Genomic DNA, 27,531 nt, shown 5'->3' with positions numbered 1-27,531 from the left:
TATTGCCACTTGGCCAGTTAAAACTAAAACCTAATTTATGAGGTGACTTAAATCTGATGCTCACAATTCATTGTCTCTTGATGATAGGTAGAGAATGAATGTTTTAGTATCAAAAACAGCTTATTCTGAAAAGGAAGACTATCTTTAGAATACCAAATGAGTCATAAGAAATGATTTAGACAAGGAAGTGGTGAATTTCACATGTGGCTTTCTCAAATGTGTTCTTTACTTTGGGGCCTACATCAGTGGCTTCAATAAACACCCTGTTACCATCACAGAAATACATCTGAGTTTAACTGCAGGAAACACACTCAGATTGGTTTTATTCATTCTGTGAAAATGAAATCATTTTTTGCATTTAGGTTTAAGGATAGAGTGATCTATCTACTTCCTTTGTGCAGTCAGATCAGGTAGTCAATGCTGAATAGCTGCATTTTTTACTCCAGAGATACACAAGACCGGAAATAGAATATTTGACCATTCATCACTTTTCTATGACTACTCAAGCTTTTTTCTTTTTTTAAATTAAATTAAATTTATTGAATTGACATAAAATATTATATTAGTTTCAGGTATATAACCGTGATTTGATATTTATACATTATAAAATGATCATCATTCTACGTGTAGTTACCTCTGACACTACACTATGTTATTACAGTATTATTGACTATATTCCCTATGCTATACATTACATCCCCGTGACTTATTTTATAACTGGAAGTTTTTACCTATTGATCCCCTCCACCTGTTTCTCCCATTCCTCCACTCCCCTCCTCTCTCGTGACCACTAGTTTGTTCTCTGTATCTATGAGTCTGCTCCTGTTTTATGTTTATTTGTTTGTTTTATTTTTTAGATTCCAAGCTTTTTGATGTAGGAAGCAAATGGATTTAATAAACATAATATTCTGATTTTTGGGCTTGACTTGAGGGTTTTTTTTTTTATCCATTTTTATCCTTTGCCTACAAGTTAACTAAGATAGGATATCCCTGTAAACCGTTTATTCTCAGATTTCACTATGAAATTCAGCTTTTCACAGGAAATCAAATTCATCTCCAGTTATTTGCATGTGGCTCATGTATGGTATTGATAATTTCCAGCTATGTTTTAACACCTCTCTGCCTTTTACTTACTCTCTCTCTATACCACCAACCCTCTTGGTCCATTAAAAGTAGCTATCCTTGGCAGGTGTTACTGTGCATTTCAAAGAATATCAAGTAATTTTACTGTAAATTAAAATCAATATATTAAATAAAGAAATCTGATGTAAGAGAAGAAAAATACATCTCCAAACCAAATTTCAAGTTCAAGTAATTTTTAATATTGTTTACTATCTGAATTCAGAAGTTTCTCCCTTTATCAACAGCTCCAAGGGAATGTGCAAATGTGGGTTCTAGTTCTGTCTGCCAGTAATCCTCAGTCTGTGCTTGGGCAAGCCCCTTAGAAACTCTGGATTTCAGCCTCTTCTCTGTGGTGATGGGGTGGGGCTTATGAATCCCTGGTATGAGGCACAAACTCTAAGATGGCCTATGACATCGCTCACCGGACAGCACCAGAGGTTCCAGAGAAGACTGAGGCCCTCTAGAAATGTCATTAAGATCTGTGATGGTTAGTTTTATGTGCCAAGTTGACTGGGTTCTGGAGTGCCCAGATATTTGTTTAAACACTATTCTGGGTGTATCTGTGAGGGTGTTTCTATATTAGATTAGCATTTGAATGGGTGGACTGAGTAAAGCAGATGGCCCTCTCCCATGTGAGTGGACATCATCTAATCTTTCGAGTGGCTGAATAGAACAAAAAGGTAGAGGAAGGGAGAATTCATTCTCTCTGCCTGTCAGCTTGAGCTAGGACACTGGTCTTCTGTCCTCAGACTGGGATTCCACCATCGGCTCTCCTGGTCTTCAGGCCTTTGGATTTGGACCGGAATTACACTATCAAACTTCCTGGGTTTCCAGCTTACAGACGGCAGATTGTGGGACTTCCCAGCCTCCATAATTGTGTGAACAAATTCTGTATAATGAATCTCAATCTCTCTCTGTCTCTATCTCCATCTATATATCCTACTCGTTCTGTTTCTCTGGAGAACCCTGACTAATACAAGATCTAAGAGACTGACAATTGATCATCTGGGAGGAAGAGGTAGAACTGGTCACTCCATGGAAAAGGAGCACTTTGTTAATCAGTGGGAAGTATTCATGTGTTGAGCATCAACCATGTACCCATCATTGTATGTTATATTACATGCTTTAGTCAAATGAATAAAGGAAATTCAAGATGCTGCTCTGCCCACAGGGAGTTTACCGATTCTCCACTGAACTCTGTACGGTTGTGTGTTTGATGTTTTACTTATTAAACCAACGAGCAGTTTAAGTGTTTGTCATCTGAAGAGAAGTCTCTCATCATCCAGAATTTTGATTTTATTTACAAAAAGTTTTTCAAAACCGAAATAGGCAGATAGGTCTACTGACTTGAACTAAAGACTAGAACTATTTGAATCCCTGACTTCACTGTTTGATAAAGATAGGGTATTGAACATGCAGAGCTTTAGAGAATCTCTTTGAGGAGGAAAGGATAAAAATTATTGTCCTGGTCTTGCCAGTGGACAAACAGACGCCCAGAGCAGCCTGTAGCTGCTCAAGGCCGGCTCCGATAGCGTTTCTCTCTTCATGTCCACCCTCTTCTCCCTGACTTGCTCGGGAACTGTTTGTTGACGAGATCATGCCCAGAATGCAGATCCTGTATTTCTCAGATTTGAAGTTGAGGGAATTTACCCAAGCTACTTTTTGGTCTGGAGCCTGTCTACAAATATTTTGGTCTAGAAGACAGATCTGTGGATAACTGAGGTTTTGTTAGAATGGGTCAAGTCAAAGGTTTTACTACTTTAATATTTACACAGTGGATATTAAGGGACAGTGAAAGAATATGGTAACTACCTATAACACCGACTTAAAAAAATTGGAGGTAGACTGTAAATATCGCTTTTCCTTTAAATAGATCACTTATCCACAAATTTATCTAAGCCTATCTTATACCTTTTTATACTTTCATCCACATCACCTATGACAGTTTATCACGTCACTCTACAATAATTCTCATCAATACTTCATGTTGTTTTTGGAAATCAATTTTTGTTTGTTTAAAATGGAAGGAAATTGAATCAATATGAGAGTAAAGTTGCCAGTTTCCCAATGAACACATGACACATCTTATCTTTATCTACAATTTGACGTGGGGAGCATGTTAGCTAACATGACATACTAAGCTTTAGGAAATCTGTCTCTTAAGCAGTAACCTCAAGATTCCTTCAATATTGCCCAAAGAATATTTTCACATATTTTCAGAAGATTTTTTTCTTTTTTGGATATTGAATTGAAGTCAGAACAATTTAAGTAGTGTTTAATCCACTAATCTCTTCCACCTACTTCAAAGAAGTGACACTGTCATAGAAAGCAAGAGGAAATATGAGGGGGTGGTACAGACAGATAATCTCCTTGGTAGGAGGGCACTCAAGTCAGCAGTTTCTTACATAATCCTATATTAATAAAAGCAGTTCAAGAATGGTCTCCAATTTCCTTCAGTCATTTAATATTTCTGAGATGCCTATCAGATCTATAGTACACACAGAATAACTTCAGGTGAAAAGAAATTTTCTATATGGAAAGAATTTTTAAGCTTATGTCACCAGAGCTGGGTTTAGCTGTTGTGTTGTTTTGGATATGGCATTTCCTAGTTAAACTTAACAGAGAGAGACAGAGGGTCATCCATATTTCTAGAACAGGGGTTGTTAGTATTAAACTCTTTCACTATCCATGTTCTCAAACAGTAAATACCAATTTGCCTGTGATTTTTCATACAGTGCTGCAGGACGCGAAGTTAGCCTGAAGCCTGAAGAGGAGTTATCTTGAGGGCTGTGTTCTTTGAGATTGAACATAGAAATGGAAAGTTGGGAGGTAACTTTCAGTGAGGCTTGTTATGAAGAGAGGCCTAGGTACTGTGAGGAACAAAAGGCAATCCCTGACCAGATCCTTGGTGAAGGGATGAATGTGCCCCTAAGGAAGATGGACTGTCACAAAAACGTCTTTATTCATTCTCCCTTGAGGATCGGAGAAGACAGGTTGAAGACCAGTAGAAATGGGAGGGGGGATAGTTTGAAAAATTACATTCTAGACTGAATGAATACCTTGTTTCTGTGCTACTAGGGTAATCTTCCCATTTTTGTAATACTGAAATGTGTTGGGGATGGAGATGGGGAAGAGATCAGTGGAGCAGAACAAAGTTGGGGGGTGGAAGGAGCCCAGCAAAGCAATAATTATCTATCTGCTTAGCAAATTATCCCAACACATAGCAAACATTAAAAAAAAAACAAACATTTACTATTTTGTACAATTTCTGAAGGTCAGAATTTGGGAGTAGCTTAGCTGGGGTTCTGACTAGGGATCTCTCATGAGGTTGGATGGAACAAAGCAGCTGGCTGGGGCTGCAGTCATCTCAAGACACAATGGGGTTGAGGGGTCCACTTATAAGATGGCTCACTCATGTGGCTGTTGACAGGAGGTCTCAGCTCCTCGCTGGCTGTTGGTAGAGGCTTTGGTTCCTCATCTGCCAAGGGTTCTTGTGACATGGCAGATGGTTCTCCCCCAGAGCAAGTGATCCAAGAGAGAGAGCAGCAAGAAGGAGGCCACACTACCTTCTATGACCTAATCTGTAAAGTCACACACCATGACTCCCACTTTATTCTATTTATTAGAAGTGAATCACTAAGGCTCAGGCCACACTTGAGGGGAGGAGAACTAAGCTCCATATTTTGAAGCGAGCATCAAAGAATCTGTGGACATTTTAAACTGTTACAAGCAAAATCTCGAGTGAAGCTCAAAGGGAAGAGAAGTGGGGCATGAGAGGAGTTCAGAGCTCTAGAATTTAAATGTTTTAGGAGAATTTAATGGGTTCAATTAATTAGCCAAAAGGATTTAGAGTTATTCTTCTTATTCTTTTCCTTGCCTCTGACCTCTGTACCTTCCTTTCCCCATGCATCTTCATTTTTCCTCATTCATGTATTTCATTATTTCTTTTCAAAATTTGTTCCCAAGAATACCTCCCTCGGGGTAAAAGGAGAGCTGTGAAAATGTGGATTAAAACGCATACGACAAGCATTATAAGAGTACTGGGGCCAAGTGAAATGTGACTTTGATTCCAGGGCCACAAAGTTCATCTTCTATTAGCCAGAAAGCTTGAGATATTTCTTAAACACCCGTTAGAGAAGAGATGCTTTGCTGAAATAGATGCATTGGAGGAATAAATTGCTAATTTGTTCATTTATTTATCCAGCAAAAATTTGTGGGGCCTTGCTCGGCACCAGACTCTCAGAAAGGTGCTGAGAACATAAGGAAGAATGATCCACCGTCCTGCCTGTCAGGGGTCAAAGTCTAGTGTGGAGATTGATGCGTAAACCCACACTACGTGACAAGCTCTACCTGAGTGATTTCTGAGCTGCGTATATACCTGTGATTCTCCAAGCGCTTTAAGGGCAGAGACTGTCTTATTTAATTTTCTATTCTTAGCACCCAGCACAGTGCCCGGCCCATAGAAGAAGCTTAAGTGTGTCTGATGAATTGGTTGCTAAATCCAGTTTATTTTGAAGGCCGGGGCAGCTAACCAGCTAAACATAACACCAGATGCTGGTGGGCTCTTTCCCTCCCTGCTAACGGAGATAAAGGAGATATTTTCGGTGTGGGGTTGCAGGTGTACCGGCTGCCCATTGACCTTCTCTGTCCTCTGCAGACACAGCACTGCTCTCTCTAGGGAGCTCCATTCCTGGAAGGCAGTTTCAGGCCTCACTGAGCTCCGGGCTCCTTCCCTGCCCCTCACTTCTGTGCCTCCGTGCTCATTGTTCCTAGGGACCTGCTGCAGCTGACAGCGCATTTAGGATGCTGACTTGGAAGAAAATCCAGGAGGAAACATGGAGGAAGCTTCTCTCCCTTCTTGTTCGGGGGGATGCATTTTTTTTAAAGCTCAGAATTGGAATATTTGGCTCTTTATCCTAAAATTATGATACTTTGAGCAGAGATGAACTTGCAGTGATTTTCCAGCAAAACATAAGATACAGAGGCAAAAAGCCTCACCCAGACAAGGCCTTACTCGATCTAACAGTTCAATTTGAGCTTGAGCAATGTCAGCCTTTGCATATAAACAGGTCCCCGGGTGATTTACAATATGCAATAACTGTGCACGTGGTGTTAGCTGTCTTTTCTCCAGCAGAAGATATTGTATTTTAGGGTATTTTAGCTCAAACATTAGTTGAATTGCATGTTATCAGGTATTACTTAATACAAGTAAAACTAGTTTGGACCACGTAAAACAGAAAACATGCCTATCGTTACTCCATGGCAAGATTGGCTGGTGCCGCCTGAATTCTTATAAGTGTGTCTCACTGGCTGACACTGAGACCAATACAACCACAGAAGACACTTCAGGACAGTCCCTGGCAGAAACCTGTATGTCACAGACAGAACCATTTGTTTACAGCAGCTATGAAAATGCAGATACTAAATTATATTAGGAGGTGATGTGACACTTTATATGTAACAATAGATAGAAAGAAGTGTTGCCCATATTAAGTGATTAACAATCAGCCATCCATCCATTAATTCAACAAATATGTATCGAATACGTACTAGGTACCAGTCATTGTTCTAGATATTGGGGTACAGTGGTAAATGAGAGACAAGGCCCCTTTTCTCACGGAGGTTACATTTTCAAGTGGAAAGACAGACAACAAAAAGACAAATAAATAAAAACAGTCGAGAAAAGACCAAGTGACAAATGCAAGGATGAAAAACAAAACTCTAGGTGCTGTGATAGCAGCTGGGTGGTCAGGTTCAGATTTTCTGAGGTGTCAACACTCAACCTAAAACTCGAATGACAAGAAGGGGTCTAGCACATGAGGATCTGGGGAAGAACATTCCCCACGGAAGAAAGATAGAGTGGGGACAGCAGGCAATGAGGTTGTTGTGCGAGAGAAAAGCGAGAATGGCAGCGTCCCTAGCCCATGAGGGGACTGAAGAGCAGAAAGAGCTGGAAAGGGGACCAGGTGCCAGGTCATGAGGCAGGATGATGACAAAAATAATTAGAGTTTAAGAATGGAATAGAGTGTGTGATGGAATATTGGCATCAGATGAGATAAAAACATAAGATGGAGACTGGAAAAATTCAACTTGCTCCAGGCATGATTTTCATCTAGGTCTTCCTAGTGTTTAGAACTGTCTCTGAGGAAGCCAATCTGCAGCGCCATTCTTTATTTGTCTTGAAACGAAGGATGAGGCACTTTCAGTTCTTTTACAAATCTTATATCCCACTGGAGTGTCTATTGTTTACCTCATTTTCCTTGATTACCAACATAATACATGTTTATGATGGAACATTCGGAAAATAAGTTAACGGAAGACATAAAATCACTCCAAATCCAGCCACCCAGGAATAACTACTGTTAACATTTGGGCACAAACTCTTTTTATGCCTGTATAGCAATTCAGAATATGGGCCCTGGAGTCTGAGTGAAAACCATAGCTTTGTAACTTGCTAAGCGAGAGTTGTTCATTTTTCAATCTATCTTAATTGCTTACAAAGTGCCACATAACTGTCTGCAATCTCTTTAAGTCGCAACTTTCTCATCTGCAAAACGGGAATAGTAATGTTACCTTCTTCACAGGACTGCGGTGAGGATAAAGGAGGATCCATGTAACGCTGCTGACTCAGTGGCTTGCTCGCAGTACATACTCTAACATGTTAGATATTACGCTATCATCATTTTACAAAGTTAGGGTCATATTGCAAAACCGTCAGTATAAAAATTATTATTCTAATTATTACTAGACATTTTTACATGATCTTAAATATTTTTCTATATTGTAGTTTTTAATGGTTATATAGCATTTTACTGTAGAGATATAATTTAGTTAATTCTCTATTAGGGAACACTCAAGCTGTTTCCAAATTTTCATGACTTAAAAAAATTCTACAGACAAAATATTGTGAACTTTCATGATTATGTCTTCAGGATAAATTCTAAGAAGTGGCTGGATCAAAGGACAAGACTCTTTGATGCATTTTACTTCATCTTCTACTATGAATTTAGATTATATTTGGATAAGAATGATGTCGGGAAGTAAACAGTCCACATATGTGGGCAGTTTTGTAGGTCTGATTTACCATCAGCTTAGTGAAATACTCTCTCCCCCCGGACAGCTCTTTTCTCCACACCTATTCACACCTTCTGGTCGGCATCATCCTCCCTCATTCCCTAAGGAAGTTTCTCAGTTCCAGGTTTCCAGCTGAGCAAATTTGCTTACAATTTTCTGATTTGCTGGGAATTCTGTACTTACTATTTATTTCTCTTGAAGCCATAAACTCATAGGGTTTTAGGGGATTAGAAATCCAAGCCCTTCACCTTAAAGATGAGGAAACAAAAGTAGAGGGAGCAAGTGATTTGTCAAAGTTGGTCCTCTGGTCCCTGCTGTTGTTAGCTAGCCCATCAAGGCTGGCTCATTTCTTTATCTCAGGTACCTAGCTCAGCAGTCAGCACGTGTAGACAGCCAGTAATGTTTGCTGAATAAACGACCGTTTGAAGTAACTTAGAGCCTCTTAGGATTTTGTAGCTGGAAAAGACCATAGAGGTGCAGAAAGAGAGGCCTATATTGGTTGATAAGATGCATGTTGTTATTTAGCTACTACTGGCAAGTTGGAATAACAGCTCGGGTCTCTCAATTCCCACAAGGGACAAGGAGAAGCCAGGAGAAGACCAGGCTTCGTGGGACGAGGTGGGTGTCATGTAGAGGAGGTTTCCAACCAATTCTGCCTTGTTCCAGAGAGGGCAAAGCCAAGACTAAGCAAAACTGGAAGTTGCTGGCAGGCCAATTTCAGGATAATACAGAGAAGAGCTTTTTAATAGTTAGGATTGTCCAAAACTGAAATAAATTTTCTTGAAAATAAATGAGTTTCCCCTAATTGGAAGTGTTCAAGTAGAAATAGGGCATGTTTGAATAGAAAAAAATATTGTTTTGTGTGCCTGGTTGGGATAAATGACTTCTAAGGTCTCTATCAAAATTGAGAGGAAATGATTTGTGAGTATATATGTATATACACACACACACATAGATAGATAGATAATTGCATAATTTTTTCCTTGTTGATATGTTACTTTGTAATTCTTTTGAGTGTGAACCCATTATCTTTCTCATTATAAATGAGACCAGATAAATTCTAATGTCTTTAGTGACCCAAGATTCTATGGTTCTAAACAATCTTCTTTTTAGTGCTAATTCCATGTGCTGCACACAGTAGGAATCCAAAAGATAAATTTAAATCAGCTCTTAAGTCTGGAAAAATTTACATTTAAGATAAACTGAACTACAGGCTCCAGGCAGTTGAACAATTTGATTGAACTCAGCTGTTCGCAATCAAATATATCAGTTGATCAAATTCAAGAGCTCGAAATATGCATTAACTTTTTTTTTTAACTAAAAAAAGGTTAAAATTAAAAGAAGAAATTTGGGTGGATTGTATTGTGATGAGATAAAAGTGTTCTTTTATTGGGTTTCTGAATGATGATATGAAATTATGGCTGAAATTATTTCTTAGAATATAAAGAATCCTTTTAATATTAAACTGAAAATATGATTTAATTGCACTTTAAGTATGAAGTTACTGAAAGACTGCCCACAGTATAATAATTTTATCCAAACTCTAGTGGTAAGACAGCCACATAAATGAACCACGTTACAGGAATACTTTCAATTTCCAAGGTTTCCTATCAGTAGTAGACATAGAGGTCCTAAGAAGTTCATACTTGGGTTCGGTGAAAAGCTCCACTCTCGAATAGTAACCAAGCAAAGCTTTGATGAGTATCATAGATCGCATCTGTGATGGACTCTGCAATTCCAACCAAAAGGAAACCGGTAAAAAACAGCAAAGGTTGGTTTTCGGGGCTTCCCTTTCTCCTTTCTTTCTTCCTCTATCTCTTTCTCATTAGAAGGCTAAATAAGGAAATTAATGTTCAAATTAAGTATTTCATTTGATTTATCAACATTGTCATTGTTTTGGACACTCAGCAGTAAAAAATTATGGCTCAAGTCAAGATGGGATATCCACTGGCTAGAATATCTCAGCCATGGCTTTTTCATCCAGTTAGGAAAATTATAATACTTTAGAGGCAGCAAGACCTTCTGTGTTTCAGACATTGTGCTAGATGCTAGAGAAAGAAAAACATCAGGCAGGAACCTTGGCTCCTTACAGAGGCATAGCAAATGCATAGCATCAGTTCCTCATGGAAGCCAGACGAGGCTCAGAGTTCTTTCTGAGCCAGGACTCCAGTCACTGCTCATCTATCACAGAATTGGCATCCGAGGGATATCTATTAGTCACCCCTGGTGGGAAGTCCAGGTTCTCTGGTAACAAGTCTCATTCTAACAATCATAATCTTGGTTATTTTGTGTCCATTTCACATGTATCCTGCTGAAGTTTGATTTTTTGAATTCCACTCTGAGAAACAGGAAACAGAAAAACAATAATAAAAAAAATTACCTCCACTGCTGCTTTTGCCCTTTCAAATTCCTCTTCTAAGGAGTGGTTTCTGGAAAGCAATGCACTTCCCCAGCGCTGGTCTTTGGTCAGTCGAGCCTGAAATAAGCCAAACACATGGTGTTATAATATTGGAATCACATAATACAGAAATACAAACATTTTTCTTTTTTCCCATATTCCCCTAGAGTTAAAGAGCCACCAACAACTGATATCATTTTTGGAATACTTTGCAAGCATGATGTTGCCCAAATTGGGATGGTGCCAAAATGTGTGTGAGCATGCACGCATGATTCTTCTAACAGTGGGTCTCAGCCCTGCTCGTACTAAAACCAACACCCTGGTCTGACCTCCTAAAGATCTTATTTTCATTGGTCATGGTTCCAGGCATTCACATTTTAGTAAGCCTCCCCATCTGATTCTAAGACACAGCTGTGATGCAGAACCTCCATTAGAAGGCTAGACCTGGAAACTGATGTTTGAGCTTTCAGCTTATTAGGAGGTCCAGCCTCAGGTAAAAGTGTGAAAGCTGCAGAGATGGAAGGTGCCTGCTAGGTCTTTCTCCTTATAAATACAGCAGGTCTTCATGCTGAATTTTCTTTCCTTTCCCTTTCCTCTCTTGGCACACCTCTGTCTCGTGTCCCATTTTCTCAGGACATTGCTTTCCGTTAAATAATAATCACTTAGATAAAATCATACCTGATAATGCCAACTGCTTTGTCACAATTAACAGGCAATGTGACATACATCATATACATCTTAATTTAGCTAAATGCAAATAGTTCCAGAAAACACCCCCCCCCCCCCAAAGAGTCTGCTGGAATCTAAAAAATGTTACTAATTTTTAATTTCATAAATAATAAATACGCTCTTTCTGAAGAAAATTTGTCATGGAAAATAAGAGGTGTACTTCTAGATCTTTTTTCTTTGCAGTTACATATGTATATTTATGCACCCATAGATAGAACATCATAATGTGTTTCAAAAATGTTTTTGAAACATAAATGGTATGCTATTCTGTAGTTTACTTTTTTCTACTCAACAATATATCTTGGAGAGTCTCCACATTTAGTACTTAAAGATCTGCCTCATTCTTTTCCCAGGGGTTTCTCAGTAAGTGTATTCTGTAGTTTAACAGACTTCTTTCCATGAGCATCTAGGGTGTTTCCGATTTTCCTCCATGTAATGCTTATTTTCTTGTTCATCTTCTCGCTCAGCTGTGGGATCCGTGGGGGTACGATTTTGGCTGGTAACTATTATACTCTGTGTACCCAGCCCAGGGCCTGACAGGTGCTGTGTGCCCAAGGATGCCTACAGACGGCAGGATGAGGGAGCGTGCCAATAAGGGCAGCTGGGCCTTGGGAGTAGCAGGAGAGAGGCTTACGGAGACAAGTCCCGTCGCATGTGCCCCCGAGTCTCCCCATTGCTGCAGGACAGTGTGGCTCCTTGGCCTGTGGTGTGTTGGATCTCTCTTCCCACAGGGACGCCCACCCACGACTTCTATGGGAACTACTGCAAAGGCCTGGGCCCCACCCAAGACCAATTAAGTAAAAATCTCTGGGCATGGAGTCTGGGCATTAAATATTCAAAAAGTTTGGAGTGATGCTGAAAAGCAATCGTATTTGAAAACCACCATTCTGTAGCAACACTTTGGCCTTCACTCAGCACTTACCATCTATACAGCTCAGCTACTTCTCATCTGTTCTCCATCATCACTGGTCCTCAGGAGGACCCCCCCTCTTTTATCATTACACAGTGGTAATATCAGGGCTCATGACATGCCAGACACCGCTCCAAGTCCTTTAGATACTATAACTCATTTTGTCTTTTCAACAACCCATGAGGTAGCTCTTATCATCAACTCCATGACATCGAGGCACAGAGAGCTTAATTAACTTGCCCAAAGTCAAACAGGTAGTAAGTGGCAGGGCTGGTGCATCGGGGCCATGCTCATAATCACTGCATTATACTGCCTCTCCTGGGAGGCTGTACTCAATTGGCTGTTTTAGGAAGCTGCAAAATATAGAAAAGCTGTTCCTCAAAGGCTCATGCATGTTGAGAGACTCAACCAAGAAGCCCTCAAGAATATTGTGGGCTGAAAACAATAATGAAGTAATTATTATGAATACTTTTGAGCATAAGCAACAGTCTGAGTCTGTGTTTTGCATTAATGAACACTAAATGTTAATTTATTGGAACATTAATTTATGTATCTCTGTGATGCTTCATTGCTGTATCCCTTGCAAACAGTAGGTACTCCATAAATAGTCAGTAAATATTTGTTTAAAATATGTTGTCAAGGAATATAAGAAGGAACGAATAAAAGGTATTTCTCTCCCCTACTCCCGGATGGTAGCTATGGGAACTCAGTCAAGATTTCTTGGTCAACCCAGGAGGCTAAGGGGGGTCTATTGGAGATTGAGAGGGGACTTGTTTTTTGTCCTGTGCCTAGAGTGGCAGAGATCTATGCTTGCAAACCCCTACTGCCCTGGTTTTGGTGGTGGGGAAGGGCTGCAGGATGCCTTAGTGGGGTGCCCAGTAAAGAGCAAGGCCTGTGAGCAGCACAGAGGTGAGACCTCTGGAGGCGTGCCTGTGGTCAGAAGAGGGAGGGAGATAAGGACATACCCAGGCCTGCCTAGGCATTAGTGCCTCACTCTTGGGTTGGCCAGTCTCAATGGCCACCATGAACAAGCATCCTCTCTTATTCTCCAGGCCCCCGTGAAAGCTGCTACTTTCAATGCAGACATTTGAGGCAGGGTTGAGGGGAGGGATCTCCAAAAACATAAGTGAGATTGACTATCACAGATTCTGGGGAGCAGGATGTGGACTTATCTTTTCGGGGGCCACCATTCAGCCCACCACAACCCTCATCTGACACTCTTGGGTCATAATATATTTAATCAACAAATATAAAGGTGCAGATGGTTTACAACCTTTTAAAATCGATAAGTTGTTAGGATGTTACAGCCTGGTAGAGGACTTACCCCAAAGGTGATATGATACTACTGTCTTGTAGGAAATTAACCCAATCTTATATCAAACTCGGCAAATATTTCGGCATTTCTTTCATAATTGGCTATATAAATCTCTGTTCCTTAATCCTTTGCGTTTGGAACTAACTCTTTTGTCTTCCTGCTGGTTCCCTCATTAATAAAATAAGCAAACATAAATTTTAAAAAGGCAGACATAGGGTAAGAAATAAACTTTGTGCAATTATATAACAATATTATGAATGACCCATGAATGGCGGGAGGAGAAGAAAGAGAAAGCACTAATCTTTTTATCCCAAGGCAGCTCCTTTCATTAGAGGTACTTTTCACCAGTGAAATATGAGCTGTCTTTTTTGTGAAGCCTGCCCTAACCTAACTCCATCACTGTCACCGGCTTCCCTTCATCAATGTTTCACGACCCAAGCGGATTATGAATCATAGTTTGCAAAGGGCACCATACATCAAGAAGAAGAGGCAAAATCTCAGGATTCTAGACTTACATATTGTCTCTACCGCCTGAACCAGCAAGTGTAAATAGAATCTTACTGTGCAAATGAAATTTTATTTGCTAGTACAATTACTCTTTAGGTATGTGCTATTTTCCATGTTGTTAGAAAAGCCTTAGGCTACTACTAACTCAGGTATTATATATCTCACATTTTAAAGCCATTGATTTTGCCCGGGGAAGCGTAAATGTTATAAATATTGGCAAATACTGAATGTAAACAGAGGCAGTTTTCAAGCTGAGAATAGTATGAAACTAAAGATTCTGAAACTTTTCAGAGCACAGCAGCATGCCCAGACATGCTGGTTTAGGACTGAGGATGAAATATAGATTATAGCACATGGTGAAGATAAGACTTCCTTTCAACCAAGATTTTTTTTTTTTACATCTGATTCATTATACATGAAAACAGTAATATGGGACAACATATGTAAGTAATAAACATATAGAAGTGGTGCCTATAAACTGCAGACATTGCTTAGTACTTAACTAGAGGAATGGTCAAAGACACAATGACACCCATAAGATTGAGTAGCAGCTGTTATGGCAGCACGACAGCTCTATTAGTTCTCAAGCTTTAGTGGGCAGCAGAATCTCCTGGAGGTCCCCAGACACAGATTGCTGGGCCCCACCGCCAGGGTTTCTGGTTCAGTAGGTGTGGGGGTGGGCCCCAGAATCTGCATTTATAATAAGATCTCAGTTGATTGCTGCTGCTGCTGTCTGGGGACCACACTATGAGAGCTTCTGATCTAGTTACTGGCAGTACGTGTATGGAGATGGAACTCTGGAGTTCACAAATGTACGCCGGTGCAGGCACTTCTTGTCTTTGTTGCATGATTTTGAAAAATGCTCCACAGTTACAGCAACCTCCTGGAAGTACCTCGACTTTAAAAACAGCATTTTAATTGGTTTAAGCTAATTGGATTTTAGGGTCTCACACTCTCCAGAGAACAAAGCATTTAGTTCCCCCAGCTGTTGATTGCTCTGATCAGCACCGAGCGAAGGGTAAGAAGAATTAAATAACTGTTTAAGAAGAGTATGTTTTATGCTTTTTTATTCAAAATTATGATTGTGACCAAAATTATGACTTGAAAATGACTGTATTTGTGGCTGTGGTTGTCCTAGCTTAACCCAGTTGGCTAACCTCTGTGTCAGTCATTCACATCTTCTCATGCGATTGCCTTTAGATTACTGCTAAAGATCTCCCACCAAAATACATTGCACAAAAGCTCAGGATCTTTTCAAAAGAAATTGAAGGAGACAAGCGATCTGCTTAACTGTAGAAAAGAAAAACATCTACAGCAACTAGGAGACCTTGGGTGACAGTATAACATAGTCATTAAAAGCATGACCTCTGGAGTCAGGCTGCCTGGGGGCAAATCCTGGTTTACTGTTTGCCATTGGTGACCTTGGACAAATTACTTAATCTCCCCAATCCTCAGTATTCTTATCGGCAAAGTGTATATTCACTTGCAGAGTCCATATAAGAATTGAGTACAATAATCATGTAAATACACACACAGAATGCTCAGTACACAGGAAGTGCTCAATAAAACTTGGCTTTTGTTATCATCTTTCTGGTTAGTGCTTATCAGCTGTGACTTTAGAAATTCATTAAAAAAAATCTGTGTTTAGAGCACTTTTGTAAGTGGTTAATGGAGGCCAGCTGGATCCTTACACTGGAGCAGATAACATCTACCTCACTGAGACGGGCAGGATTTTTTTCCTTAATCAATCAACAGACATTTATCGTTGAAGATACACAAAAAAAGCTGTAGCTTATGTGTCAAGAGCAAATTCCTAGAGCTTTGTGCTAGGCAGGCAGCATACGGTTCCAATCTCCCTCCAACTATGAAATTCTATGTTGTAGAACACCAAGGAAAATCAGTGCTGATTTTGAAAAGGGATGGACAGTCTACTATCAGGCATAACCAAAAATTATTTTTGAAACTAGCTTCAAAAATGATAAATGAATAAAATTTTGTCTTTTTAATTTTTCCACGCTTTAGTCAGCCATTAGCCTCTACTTTCAAATTGGTAAATTTGACAACCATTGTTCTTTCTCCTTTTTTGTTAGTATTCTCTTACGTTTTCATTGCAACAAGTATTTGTTGAGTACCTACTATGTGCAGATTTCCTACTAAGCTGAAAGTGATCTTTCAGATTTCTTTCTTTCCTTCTTGCCTTCCTACTGTCCTTGTCTTTCTACCTTCTTTTCTTTCTTCCTTCCTTCCTTCTTTGCTTGCTTCCTTTCTCATTGGTAGCTCACTGTGTATCTCGGAGGGGAAAAGGGATATTGATGTGGCTCCTTCAACATCTTCCAATAAGCAAAACCATATTTATAGTGTATGATCTAATTGTTTCTATTAGACTTAAAGGTCTTGATACTTCTTATAACCAAACTCCTCTTTCTAACTTTTTAACTGCTTTGCTTATGGCCTTATGGATGGTAGACACTCAACCACATTTGTTGAATTGAAGTGGAATGAAATGGCAGCCATCAGCATTTGTAAGAGTAAGAGGTTGAGAATGAATTTGGGAGGGGAGGCACAAAAGTGTATATGGCCTCAGATCAGATGATAATTCTAATTTATCTTACAAAGTTTCTGGAAGAAAGTGATAACTATTCTTTAAAATCACTTAGCTCATGTTAACTCTACAAACTTAAGTAATAATCAGGGCTTGCCATGAGAAAGGAAACAGATGGTTTGTGAGTTCTTTCAGGCGGATAAGCTTGATGTGGCTGATACGAGGTGGTGTGTGCTTAAGAACAAGGGCTTTAGAAGCTGATGCGTGTGATAGGAGGGCTGGAGCCTCTTCTCCTCAGCTTCTCCATCTTGGGAAAATTACCTCTGCTCTCCAAGATGCATTTCTCTTCTAAGAAATGGGCATATTAATTCCCAAGATTATTAAAACCATTTCAAATAATATGTTAGAATATCTCATATTACACACTTTATGTGTAATAAAGTGTGTAAGATGACAGCTATTAACATGCATTTCCTTTTACATTACTGCTTAAAAAATTTAGAAAACATATCTGCACTTATATCTTAAAGTTTAAATTGTTCTGGTTTGGGATACTGCCAATTTGATGGAATTATGACTGTGTGGAAGGAAGCACTTGCTGTGCCAAAGTCAGCAAAATAAGAGAGTTCCATGATTGTGACAAGGATTTGGAGAGCCTAGCTGCCACACATTCTTGTGAAGTCCAACTCAGGTTGGCAAGAGCCTGCCTTGGAGCTCTCCTTCCAGTGTCCAGATTTGAAAAAGAAATGCTTGAACCATCACTCTCCAGCAGAAGTTGGGTTCTTTTGCTTTTGCCTCACCACTATCTCAAGCCATTTAAGGAAAAAGCTAATTTTACATCATTGCCTTCTGCGTTTTTCTCCAGTTCTTCAAATGTTTTCTAATTTTTCAGATTGCGTGATTTCTTTAAACAATTAACTCCAAGGAATACTAATTACACAGTTTGCATAAGTGTCAAGAAACTTTATTCTTAAATATATAGAGATTATATAATTTATTATAATCTGCCACTCTGATTAGTGTATTCAAAAACAGTATTTGAAAGAGACTAGACTAGTTTTTCCCCAACTTGAAAAGAAAATGAACTCACAGAATTTTTCTCATTGTGAATTTCGATTCTCTTTGTGATTCTGAAATATGATTTTTAAACAAGGCTTGTAAATAGCTCCTCACCTGTTGACCCTAAGATAATTTACGTTGACTTGAGAGAGAAGATAACGTTTCCTTGACTTCCCTGTGAACGATTTGAGAGATAGCGGAGCAGTGACAAGTTTTGGTGAGCTGGAATTGTTTACTTGAATGGTTTGCAAGTCAGTTTTAAGTTGAACTTTTATACTACCTTCATCACCTTATCTATGTAAAGAGATCATATATCTAAGAGTAGTATGCTACTAACAGTGAAAACATCTTTCTGGCTTTTATTACAAATAGATTAATCAGTGTATTCTCTTGCTGCTGCGTTTGAGCGACTTGGTATTTCAGATGATTAAATCCCAAATTCATGAAATTTTCCTAATTTAACCATAGGCTGGAATTAAAAACTAACAGATTATGAATTTCCTTAGTTTAGGCAAATCTTGATAAGTAATCATGCAGTGTTTTTAAAAAAACAAATGAAGGGATCAATTCTTTACAAATAATTGGTAACCTTCTAAAAAGATTTGCTACGATTTATCTAGACCGAGAACTGTCACAGTGCATTTTAAATTATGTCGTGGAGGAAAATATCAGAAATCTCATACAAATTTTCCAAAGCACATGGTGTTTGCTTAAAGGCACACTGGTGGATAAGTGGAAGGACAATCTGGTGGGATGAAATCAGACAACCAGCAGGAGAGTAGCAGTCACCGGAATAGTAAGATAAATGAATGTGGGTCTTCATGGCAACCAAGGACCCCAGCTGATCTTCCACTCCTCTAGCTCAGAGTAGAGCAGCCCCGTTGTGCCAAGTCTCCCCTGCTGCAGGAGCAAACATTCTAGTGCTACATTAAATCGTTCCAAGGATTCTAGTTTACGAAACAGTACCAATTACTTTAGCTGAGTCTAAATCTCAAATGCACTTATTAAGAAATGTTTCTCTAATAAATGTTATCAATTTGCTTTTAAGAAAGATACATTTAGAATGAACATAGAGGAAGAAAATACATTTTCATGCTATATTTACAATTCATTAAGCTTCCTAGGGTTATTTGTTCTGGAAGTTAGTTGACTTGTTTTCCAGCAGAGTTCTGGGCGCACCCCTCTCTTGTGAAGGGTGAGCTGTTTGTGGGGGTGCTATTAATGCCCTAGGAAGGTTTCCAGAGACTCTGCATTTCCTCAACATTTCCTCTCTGTGTCCTCCTCCTCTCTGCCACTTACTAGTTGTGGGTGCAGAGACAAGTTTCTTAATCTCACTGTGCCTTGGCTTCCCCTTCTATAAAATGGGAGTAATAAATGAACTTACCTCATAGAGCCATTTGTTAGGTTCAAATGAGCTAATAAATATTAGCAGACCTTATCAAAGCATTCAATAATACTTGCTATTATCATAATTATCCCTTTATCACACCTCCAACAATATATCTCCCCTCTTAGTTTAAATAGCTTATCTAGTAAACTCAAGAAAATTTCTCTTGCTCACTTTGTCTCACTTATTTTCAAGGAGATTGTAGAGTGCGTGAATGTGGACACATTTCTTAAGAGATCTTCGTAGGTTTAGATCAAGACTGTACCCTTGTAAAGGGTTTGAGTGAAAGAAAAGATTGAGACAGACTTTGGCCTTCTTGGCACAGTCTTAACCATAGGAAAGAACTAGTTATCGACAAACGGGTTATCCTGGAGTCGAGAGCCAAGTAGTAGACAGACAGTTCTGGGTCACACCCCACTTTCACTAGTGATTGGTTGGGTGCCCCAGAAAAGGGATTGTTGACTTCACCAGGACTCTCTAAAAGATCTTTAAAGTGAGGCTAATAATAATTCACAGGATTATTTGAGTATTAGCTATAACATGTGAAAAGCACATAGTAAAGTCCCTTATGCTTAGTGGGTACTCACAAACGGTAGCTCTGAGTATTATCATTACTGCTAATATTATAATTATTCATCCCTTAGCATAAGGTATATTTTAACGTGACAGTTAGGATCCTGATGTACAAGTACCTTGTTCCACAGGGCATGGATGTGAATGAACACTCAGGATGTAATTTCCTCTTCTTTGTGTTCTGTTACATAAGTAGTGCTAATACTGGAGTAGAACAGATTTTATATGGCAAAATAACAGAACAGTAAATGGAAGAACAAGGAAAAAGTGCTACGTACACAGTGAATTAATTAACACATTTCCAGCCAAGTATATACATATATATAATATATATATACCATCAGTGATTTTAAGCATTGAGATGGATACTGAATAAGAAAGCATATGAAATACAAAATGCAGAAAAAAGGTCAAACTTTTTTATGCAAAATTTAAGCAAAATATATATGATAGAAATTATCTATCAGAAAATATAGGTTGATTGAAGAATCATTTTTGTTACCTGTGTTGGAGGCACTAATCCCAGCTCGGAAGCTGACTCAGAGTTGAGGGCGCTTTTCCCAGCACTCAGTTCTGGTTGGGACCTGTGTTCTGAGGACCTGTAAGGGATGAATGCAGGAAATCAGTGCACCTTGAGAAATAAATTCAGCTAGAAACCCAGCCAAGGAACCTAGTTAACTTGGATCATTGAGAACCATGGTAACAAAGCTCTCATCAGAATTTTGATGAAAAAGATAAACTTTATATATTTCTATTATAATGACAAGGTTCGGAGTGTAAGTGGCTGCAATGTACTAAGTGTTACTGTCTCTGGTTGATTTAGAGTTTAGTTTAACTATGTGCAAAAAGTAAAGAAATGCAATAAAAAGTAAATAAATGTTTTTGTTATAGGAAGTTCTGCTTTATTGAAAAGTATCTTTTTGGGGAGGGGAGCTTCTCACAAAGTGTCTCAGATGTGATTTGATCTTTATATAGAATTTGAAATGTCATAATCAATGGAAATGTGTCAGGGGCAACAGGAGACTGAAACAGAATGCCCTTTAGGAAGCTTTAAAAACATGGTAAAACTCAGGAGGCCACATTTTCTCATGGGCATCCACGGATTATTCTTAATTAGTGCTTTATCTGACAATAGATCATTAAGAAAGTCAGAAAAGGTTACCTGGGTAACCAGAAAAATTTAATTTAACTATCATTCATGTAATATATTGAATACACATGCATATGTAAACACATGAATGCACCTATTTTGATTGATAAACTCAGTTACACATTCAGAGAATTATCAACAAATATTGAATTACGAACCTACCAAAATCCTTATTGGCTGAATATTTGACAACTCAGATGAATTAATTTAGTTTGTAGATGCCACAACAATTAATATTGATATACAGGTGGTTACAATGACACAAAGTGTCTGGATTGACTTAACTCATTGGTTACTTCAGTACATGAGAGAAATATCCACACAGTTGACACATAAAAGGCCATTTTCTGATACTAAAATATCTTACCATAAGAGTTCTTTTGATCCAGTTCTAGATGAGCATGATTTTCTCTCTGCCATTGGGTGTCCCTTGCTATTTTGATCTCCATGAAACTTAACATCATCCCATTTTTCCAGTTGTGTTTGAATGTCTGCTAAGGAGAGAGGAAGGGAGTGAGGAGGAAGAGGGAAAACATGAGGTACAGACAGAAGAGAGATTAATTAAGACTGAGAATTCTCATACAAGCAAACTTGACTCAAATGATGCTCTCAAAACCCAAGACAAAAGGTTGCATGCAAAGTAATTAAAACATGTGCAGCTAAATAAAAATGAGACCTACTAAGAGAAATTGGGTTGCTTTCACAGCTAAACAACCTTGAATCTATTTCAAGAGCTGTGTGCATTCTTAATTCTGGATACGATCCCATGGGCTCTGATACAGAAGGAGCATATGGACTACTATCCTATCAGCCTCCAGCTAATGCTTTGAGGCTTTTCAGCCATGTTTCTAGAAAGAAATTCTGTTTAAAGAGAATAACCTTGTTGTTAAAAGGGGGTGGAAAGAAGCTGGAACACTCTTCACAGCTTTTGTATAGACTCCTTAATTTGTCACCAAAGGAGGGAATTTATAATGGGGATAGAGAGAAAGGAGGCAATGGAGAAAGCCAAGAGAATGGTAGAACTGTTTTCTCCCTGTGGCTTAATTCTTGCAGCGAAAGAATCTGGCTGGGTTCTCTCATTAACAGGTGTGTGACCGTAAACAAGCCACTTGAACAACCTTAGAAGTCAGTGTTTTCATTTATTAAAAATAGGCTTGCAGTCCATCTCCTCTAAAGTTCTTTAATTCCTTTCGTGACTTCTTCACGGGGCATTTTTTCAAAAGCAGAGAAATGAAATTTTCATTTACATGTTTATTTTGCTATATTCTAATGTATTTAACAATATATCCTTATTTCAAATGTAAAAATTTCATTTTATTCATTTGTACAGTTGACTAAACACATTGATGGTAAGGAAGTGTTGGAGATACTTATAAAGTTTTCCTCCAAAGAGACAGGCCTCAAAGAGGGATGTGGCAGGGGAGAGGAGATCCTGTGCATGCGAGTGGTTTGAACAATGTGCTGGTTCTCTTCCCTTTCTCAATGATCTATCCTTGGGTGACCGCATCCACACCCATGAGTGCCACATCCATTCATAGGCTTCTGATTTTCAAGTCTCCATTCCTGTTTGGCTCCCTTTCCCAAGTTCTACATCTATATATTCATCAGGCTGTTGGACATCTCCACAGAGAAGTCCCACAGCTTCCTCAAATATAACAAAGTCAAAACTAAACTCGATAGTTTCTGCCTTGACTTCCTCCTTCCCTCCTTCCCCTCTTGTGTCCCCATCACAGAGTTTGGCACAGTCTATATGTCTTCCTTGCTGGCATGCACATTCACTAAGTCCACAAGTCCTGTTTTAATTTTTTTTGAATCTGTCCCCCTCTCACTATCCCCTCTGTCACGTTCTTAGATGTCTGTACTGGTCTCTGCCTCCATTCTTTTCTCCACACACCTACTAGAGAAGAACTTTTCTAAAATAGAATCTGTTGATGTCACTCCTTTGAGTAAAATCCTTCAACCCTGCCCTCTCCCCAAACACATGCATGACATCCGAGAACTTCCATTATCTGGTCCCGGGTGACTTTCAGACTTATTTCTCACTACTCTATCATTCTTGAATACTACTGCAATACTTGCATGTGCTTGAAAAGACGTCTTTCTGTGTTTGTCTATTTGTGTGTGAATCCCTTTCTCTTCTGCATCAGGAATAGGCTGCCCTTCTCCCCACCTCTCTCTGATTCGTACTTTTCATCTGGCAAATCCCTACTCATCCCTCAAGACTCTTCTCACATAGTACCTCCTATAAGACACCTTTTACAACCCCCTGGCTGGGTCAGGGGCTCTATGAAGCTGTTCGTGTAGTAACTAACCTGGGCTTCTCTTTATGGCAGCATATAGTTCATAGTTTATTAAAATCATTTAATCATTTTTCCATCTCCCCAGTAGACTCTAAACTTACTAAGGGGCAGAGAGCTTATGTTATTTATGTTTGTATTCCTGAATTTTTTTGTATTCTTATTAATTCATGACCATCTAACATGTACATATTACAGTGCCAAGCGATTTCACATAGATATCCCATTTAATCTCTATAACCTTATAACTACATTACTAATATGCTTATTTTATGAATATTCACCCACAAATATGTGTACTTGTACACACCAGTCAGTCACAATCTGGAGAGATATGTATTCCCCTTGGCTTTCTGAAATACCTGCCATATTTCTTTCTCCTGAGAAAGGAGAGCTTAATTTGACTGGTTCCATGAGCTGAGGTGACGGTCTCCTTTCTCAGGAAGCTGTACAGTGGATAAAAGTATGGGCTTTGAAGTTATTTAGAGCTAGGCTCAAATTCCAGCTCTTCCTCACACTAACTGAGATCTTAGGCAAGTTATTTAATTTTGAAATCTGGTTCCTCAATTATATCAAAGAATTGTGGTGAGTTAATGGGCTAATACATGTCAGTTGTGTAGCTCAGTTCTGGACATTGTAAGCCAGCAATAAATGGTACCTGTTATGATTGTATCAGACGTATCCCCATGCATGTTACACATTACTGTTCCATCTAGCTGTTTCTGGACCTTGGGTTAGAGTTTTCTCTCTCTTTCCACTATCTTTCTTCCTCTCTAGACTGAATGCTCCTAGAGAGTAAGATTCATGTCTTAATTTTATGTGTAACTCCAGTGCCTAGTATAATGCCTGCCATTTATCAAGAACTCAATACATGTGGTTTGAATAAATAAATGAATGAATGTACATCAATTATGCAAAGTTGAGTTCCCCAGCTGCTATTTAATCCAAGCAAAACGAAGTGTGTCCTGCCCTGTTTCTTAGATAGAATTCATCTTTTCTACTGCTTTGCCCACGGTTTTAATGTCATTTGTGGAACTTCCTTGTTGTTTCAAGGCAAGGGTGAGCATCAACAGACACAAGCTATTGCCTTACCTAAATCTAAGGCTGATGTCTCCGGGCCTCGGAGGGGCTGGCCTCTCTGCTCAGCATCTGCACTGATGAGGTCAGATCCATCAGCCTTTTTCTTGAGGGATGAGGTTTTCGATGAGGCCTCCAACTTCTTAGCTTTGGTTTGGGTTTGAGAGACGGGTTCACTCAGGTCAAGGAGATCCAAGCCTGTGGTCAAAACTATCAGAGACCGAAGAGGTTATGATAAGCCCACTCATTATCCTGAAATTATTTTTTAAAAATAGGTTTCAGTTTGCTACAGAAGGATTTTGTGCTTGTAGTGCAGGTTAGAAGCACCAAATTAAGTTAAGTCACCAATGATTTATGAAGACAGTTTGTATTTAGACTGGGAAGTTTAGAGTGGCATGCCCTCCTTTATTTGGCCTGGTACAAATCCACAAGATAGGAACTGGACCAGCCTCCCAGTGATGAAGGTTTGAATGAAATTAACACGATAAAATTGAATCCGAGTTCAGGTACTATTTACTTAATGGCTTTGCTTTATTTATAGAGAGGTTTATTTTAGATTGCAGCTTTTCCAGAGGAGTCAATCTATCATATTCAGAAACATATTTGCAAAACAGTTATGAGGAAGATTTGGTGAAGTTTCTAAACATCTTTCTGTATTAATTTTAAACTACTAAAGTATAGAGAGTATTAAAGATTGCTGTTAATCATCTTTTATTTAATTAAGCCGTTCAATCAGAAAATGGCTCCCTGTTTGGTTTCACACTAGAGAGGTATATTATAATCCACAGTTGATGAATAGGTCCATATGTTAATACCTCTGCTGCTTAATATGCAAATTTAAATTTCAACGTAGCAAACCATAAAATGGTTACACTTTTATTTCCTAGCAGGTTGATTACATTGTATTAAATACTCTAATGAGGGCAGAAATAATAATTTGTTTAAATGCAAACTAGGAAAATGAGAATTAAAAAGGCAAGCTTTGTAAGTCTTCCTTTTTTTCTCTTATGGTGCAAGCAGCTGGTGTTTGACTAGCCCATTGTGAGAAATGGAAGATTTCGATTAGAGAGGGGCCCTCCGCCTCACCTTTCCACCAGCCCTGGCACCTGAGAGGCTGGCTTCTGAACCAGCCTGGTGGCTGCCTGGCCTGGGATCTCTTCACCCAGCCAGCTTACAAAAGCCACCAAAATGACAGAGAAACTCCTTGTGTTAACCCTCCCTGGCACCATCTGCAACAACCACTGCCCCACTCCTCCTCTGATCTCCTGGCTTTTCCTTTTGGTAGGGAATGGATTTTTGCTGATGCCTCAACACTCTTCCATCTGCTTCCTCCTTGCACTCAAGGCAGGCTTAGGGCTCAACTGAGCTCACAACCAGGATTTCTGTAGTACTGCGTGGTCCTCACGAGCTAACCAGCCCTATGGGATCCTTAGGATAGTGTGTCAAGCTTTACTCTCAATAATCTTGCTTTCTGATTTCAATTACAAATCACAGTGGTTGGATGTTGATGGTGAAGTGGAAAGACCCGGCTCTACCACTGCTTAGCTGTGTGACTTGGAGTAAGTTTCTTGACCTCTCTGAGTTTTAATTTCCTCATCTGAAAAATGGGGAATTAATAGTCTGTCTTTTAGGTATGATATGAAGGTTACATTATCTCATTTGTAAATTGAATGCGTAAAGTGCCAGGCATACAATAGGTACTCAATAAACGTTATTTCCATTCTTTGGTGGCCAATTTGTGATGTTTTTCTTTCCTTTTCCTTTATCTCCTATTTTCCCTGCTCCTTTCTATTTTTGGCAAGAATCAGATCCACACACTGAAAGAAAGAGGAAAGCCCACCGGGAATAAAATGGAGGATGAGACAAAGATATTGGCTCTACAGAAGATGCTATGAAGTAAATTTATCATAAAAAGGCCTGAAAGCGTCAGCTTATCCCATTCGAGTCTTTCTGAGATGGGAGCCACTTTCCAACGCTAAGATGCCCTGAGATAGGAGTGTTTTGTGGCTAGCAAGTACTTGAATGTGGAAGAAAGAAGTGGCTTTCAGAGCTAAGCTGCCTGCCTTTATGTCTAAAATTTAAGCACGGCAAGCAGCCAAGATATGCTAGGATGCCACACATTTCATACCCTTTGAATGTTTACACAGAAATTTCCAGGCCACGTTACATTGGCAGAGATCCTAGGCCCACCGTGATTTCCTTATAACAGAAACAAGTCTCTGGAATGCCATACATATCTTTTTACTAATTGTACAAACAATTAGGAATTAGTCATTTGCTCCCAGACTTCTTTTAGAAGCAAATCATATAGGAATCATCTACTTGCACACAGGAAGTACGTTTGTTACAGAATAATAACTGGTGAGTATTAATTTAATTCTATATCTGCTTCTCACCATTCAGAATAAATGAATTACTAAAAGAGTGAATTGCGAATTCAAACTTGGCTCAGTACCGTTCCTCTCCCCTCCGAACTGTCCTCGGTATTTCCTGTGTTTGTTCTTAGCCCTCTGTTCCTCTGTTCTTTTCCCAGCAAATGTGAAACAAATGCTTGGCACACACAAAAGGCCTTATTTGTTACCCAGTTGATGAAGGGGTGGTTTGGAGGTTGAACAGCAGGCTTTGAAGCTGAGAGAGTCCTTGAGGACCACAATTTCAAAAGCATAGAAGGATGGGTGCAGCCTTTTACTTTCGGGAGGAAGACAAATCGCATTTTAGCGTGTGTGTGTTTGTGTGTGTGTGTGCACTCTAGTTAAGACTTGAAAATAAAGGGTCTCACTGTTCCACATGGGCTTCAAAATAGCATACTTTGGCATGGAAGGGGGTACCGGCTCTGCTGATTTTCTTAACCCAGTTTTAAAGATTCTCTTAGGCACATGGAAGTTTGGGTTCCAGAATCTGTGTGTTTAAATTAAGATAACAACCTCTTATAGTAGATGTGAAAATGTGTGTGTGCAAGTGTATATGTGGGCATGTTTGTGTGTGTGAGAGAGAGAGACACTTGAAGATGTTATGCTGCTGGCTTTGGAGATAGAGGGAGGGGCCACAAGCCAAGGAATCCAGGTGCCCTCTAGAAGCTGGAAAAGGTAAGGAAACAAATTCTCCTTTAGAGTCTCCAGAAGGAATGCAGCCCTGCCAACGCTTTGATTTTAGGACTGTTGACTTCCAGAATTATAGAATAATAAATCTGTGTTGTTGTAAGCCACTGAATTTCTGGTCATTTGAGTCAGCAGCAAGAGGCAAGTAATGCAGCTGGAAGGTCGTTGTCCATCCCGGGAGTCAAACACAGGCTCCATCACTCCGAAGCTTGTGTCTTCACCACTCCTCTCCTATCTGAACCTGGAGGCAATGTGCTGACTCTATTGATGTGCCTTTTATTTTCTTGTTTGTT

The 27,531-nt window shown here is 39.3% G+C and overlaps 1 protein-coding gene across 1 annotated transcript in view; it reads right to left on the bottom strand.

Moving 5' to 3' along the window:
• The window catches only part of PEX5L (peroxisomal biogenesis factor 5 like), a 148,586-nt gene that overhangs the window by 38,518 nt on the left and 82,537 nt on the right, over positions 1–27,531 (bottom strand). The window contains exons 6-9 of the mRNA XM_046659373.1: positions 24,156–24,350; positions 21,134–21,257; positions 20,119–20,215; positions 10,577–10,672 (exon numbers count right to left, since the gene is read on the bottom strand). Of these exons, the coding sequence (XP_046515329.1) occupies positions 10,577–10,672; positions 20,119–20,215; positions 21,134–21,257; positions 24,156–24,350 (512 nt within the window). The remainder of the gene's footprint in view (positions 1–10,576; positions 10,673–20,118; positions 20,216–21,133; positions 21,258–24,155; positions 24,351–27,531) is intronic.

The sequence above is a fragment of the Equus quagga genome, chromosome 4 (genome assembly GCF_021613505.1).
Source record: "Equus quagga isolate Etosha38 chromosome 4, UCLA_HA_Equagga_1.0, whole genome shotgun sequence".
In the NCBI taxonomy this organism is placed as follows: domain Eukaryota; kingdom Metazoa; phylum Chordata; class Mammalia; order Perissodactyla; family Equidae; genus Equus; species Equus quagga.
The sequence above is the reverse complement of the archived record's forward strand: the minus strand, read 5'-3'. Positions and strand labels throughout refer to the sequence as shown.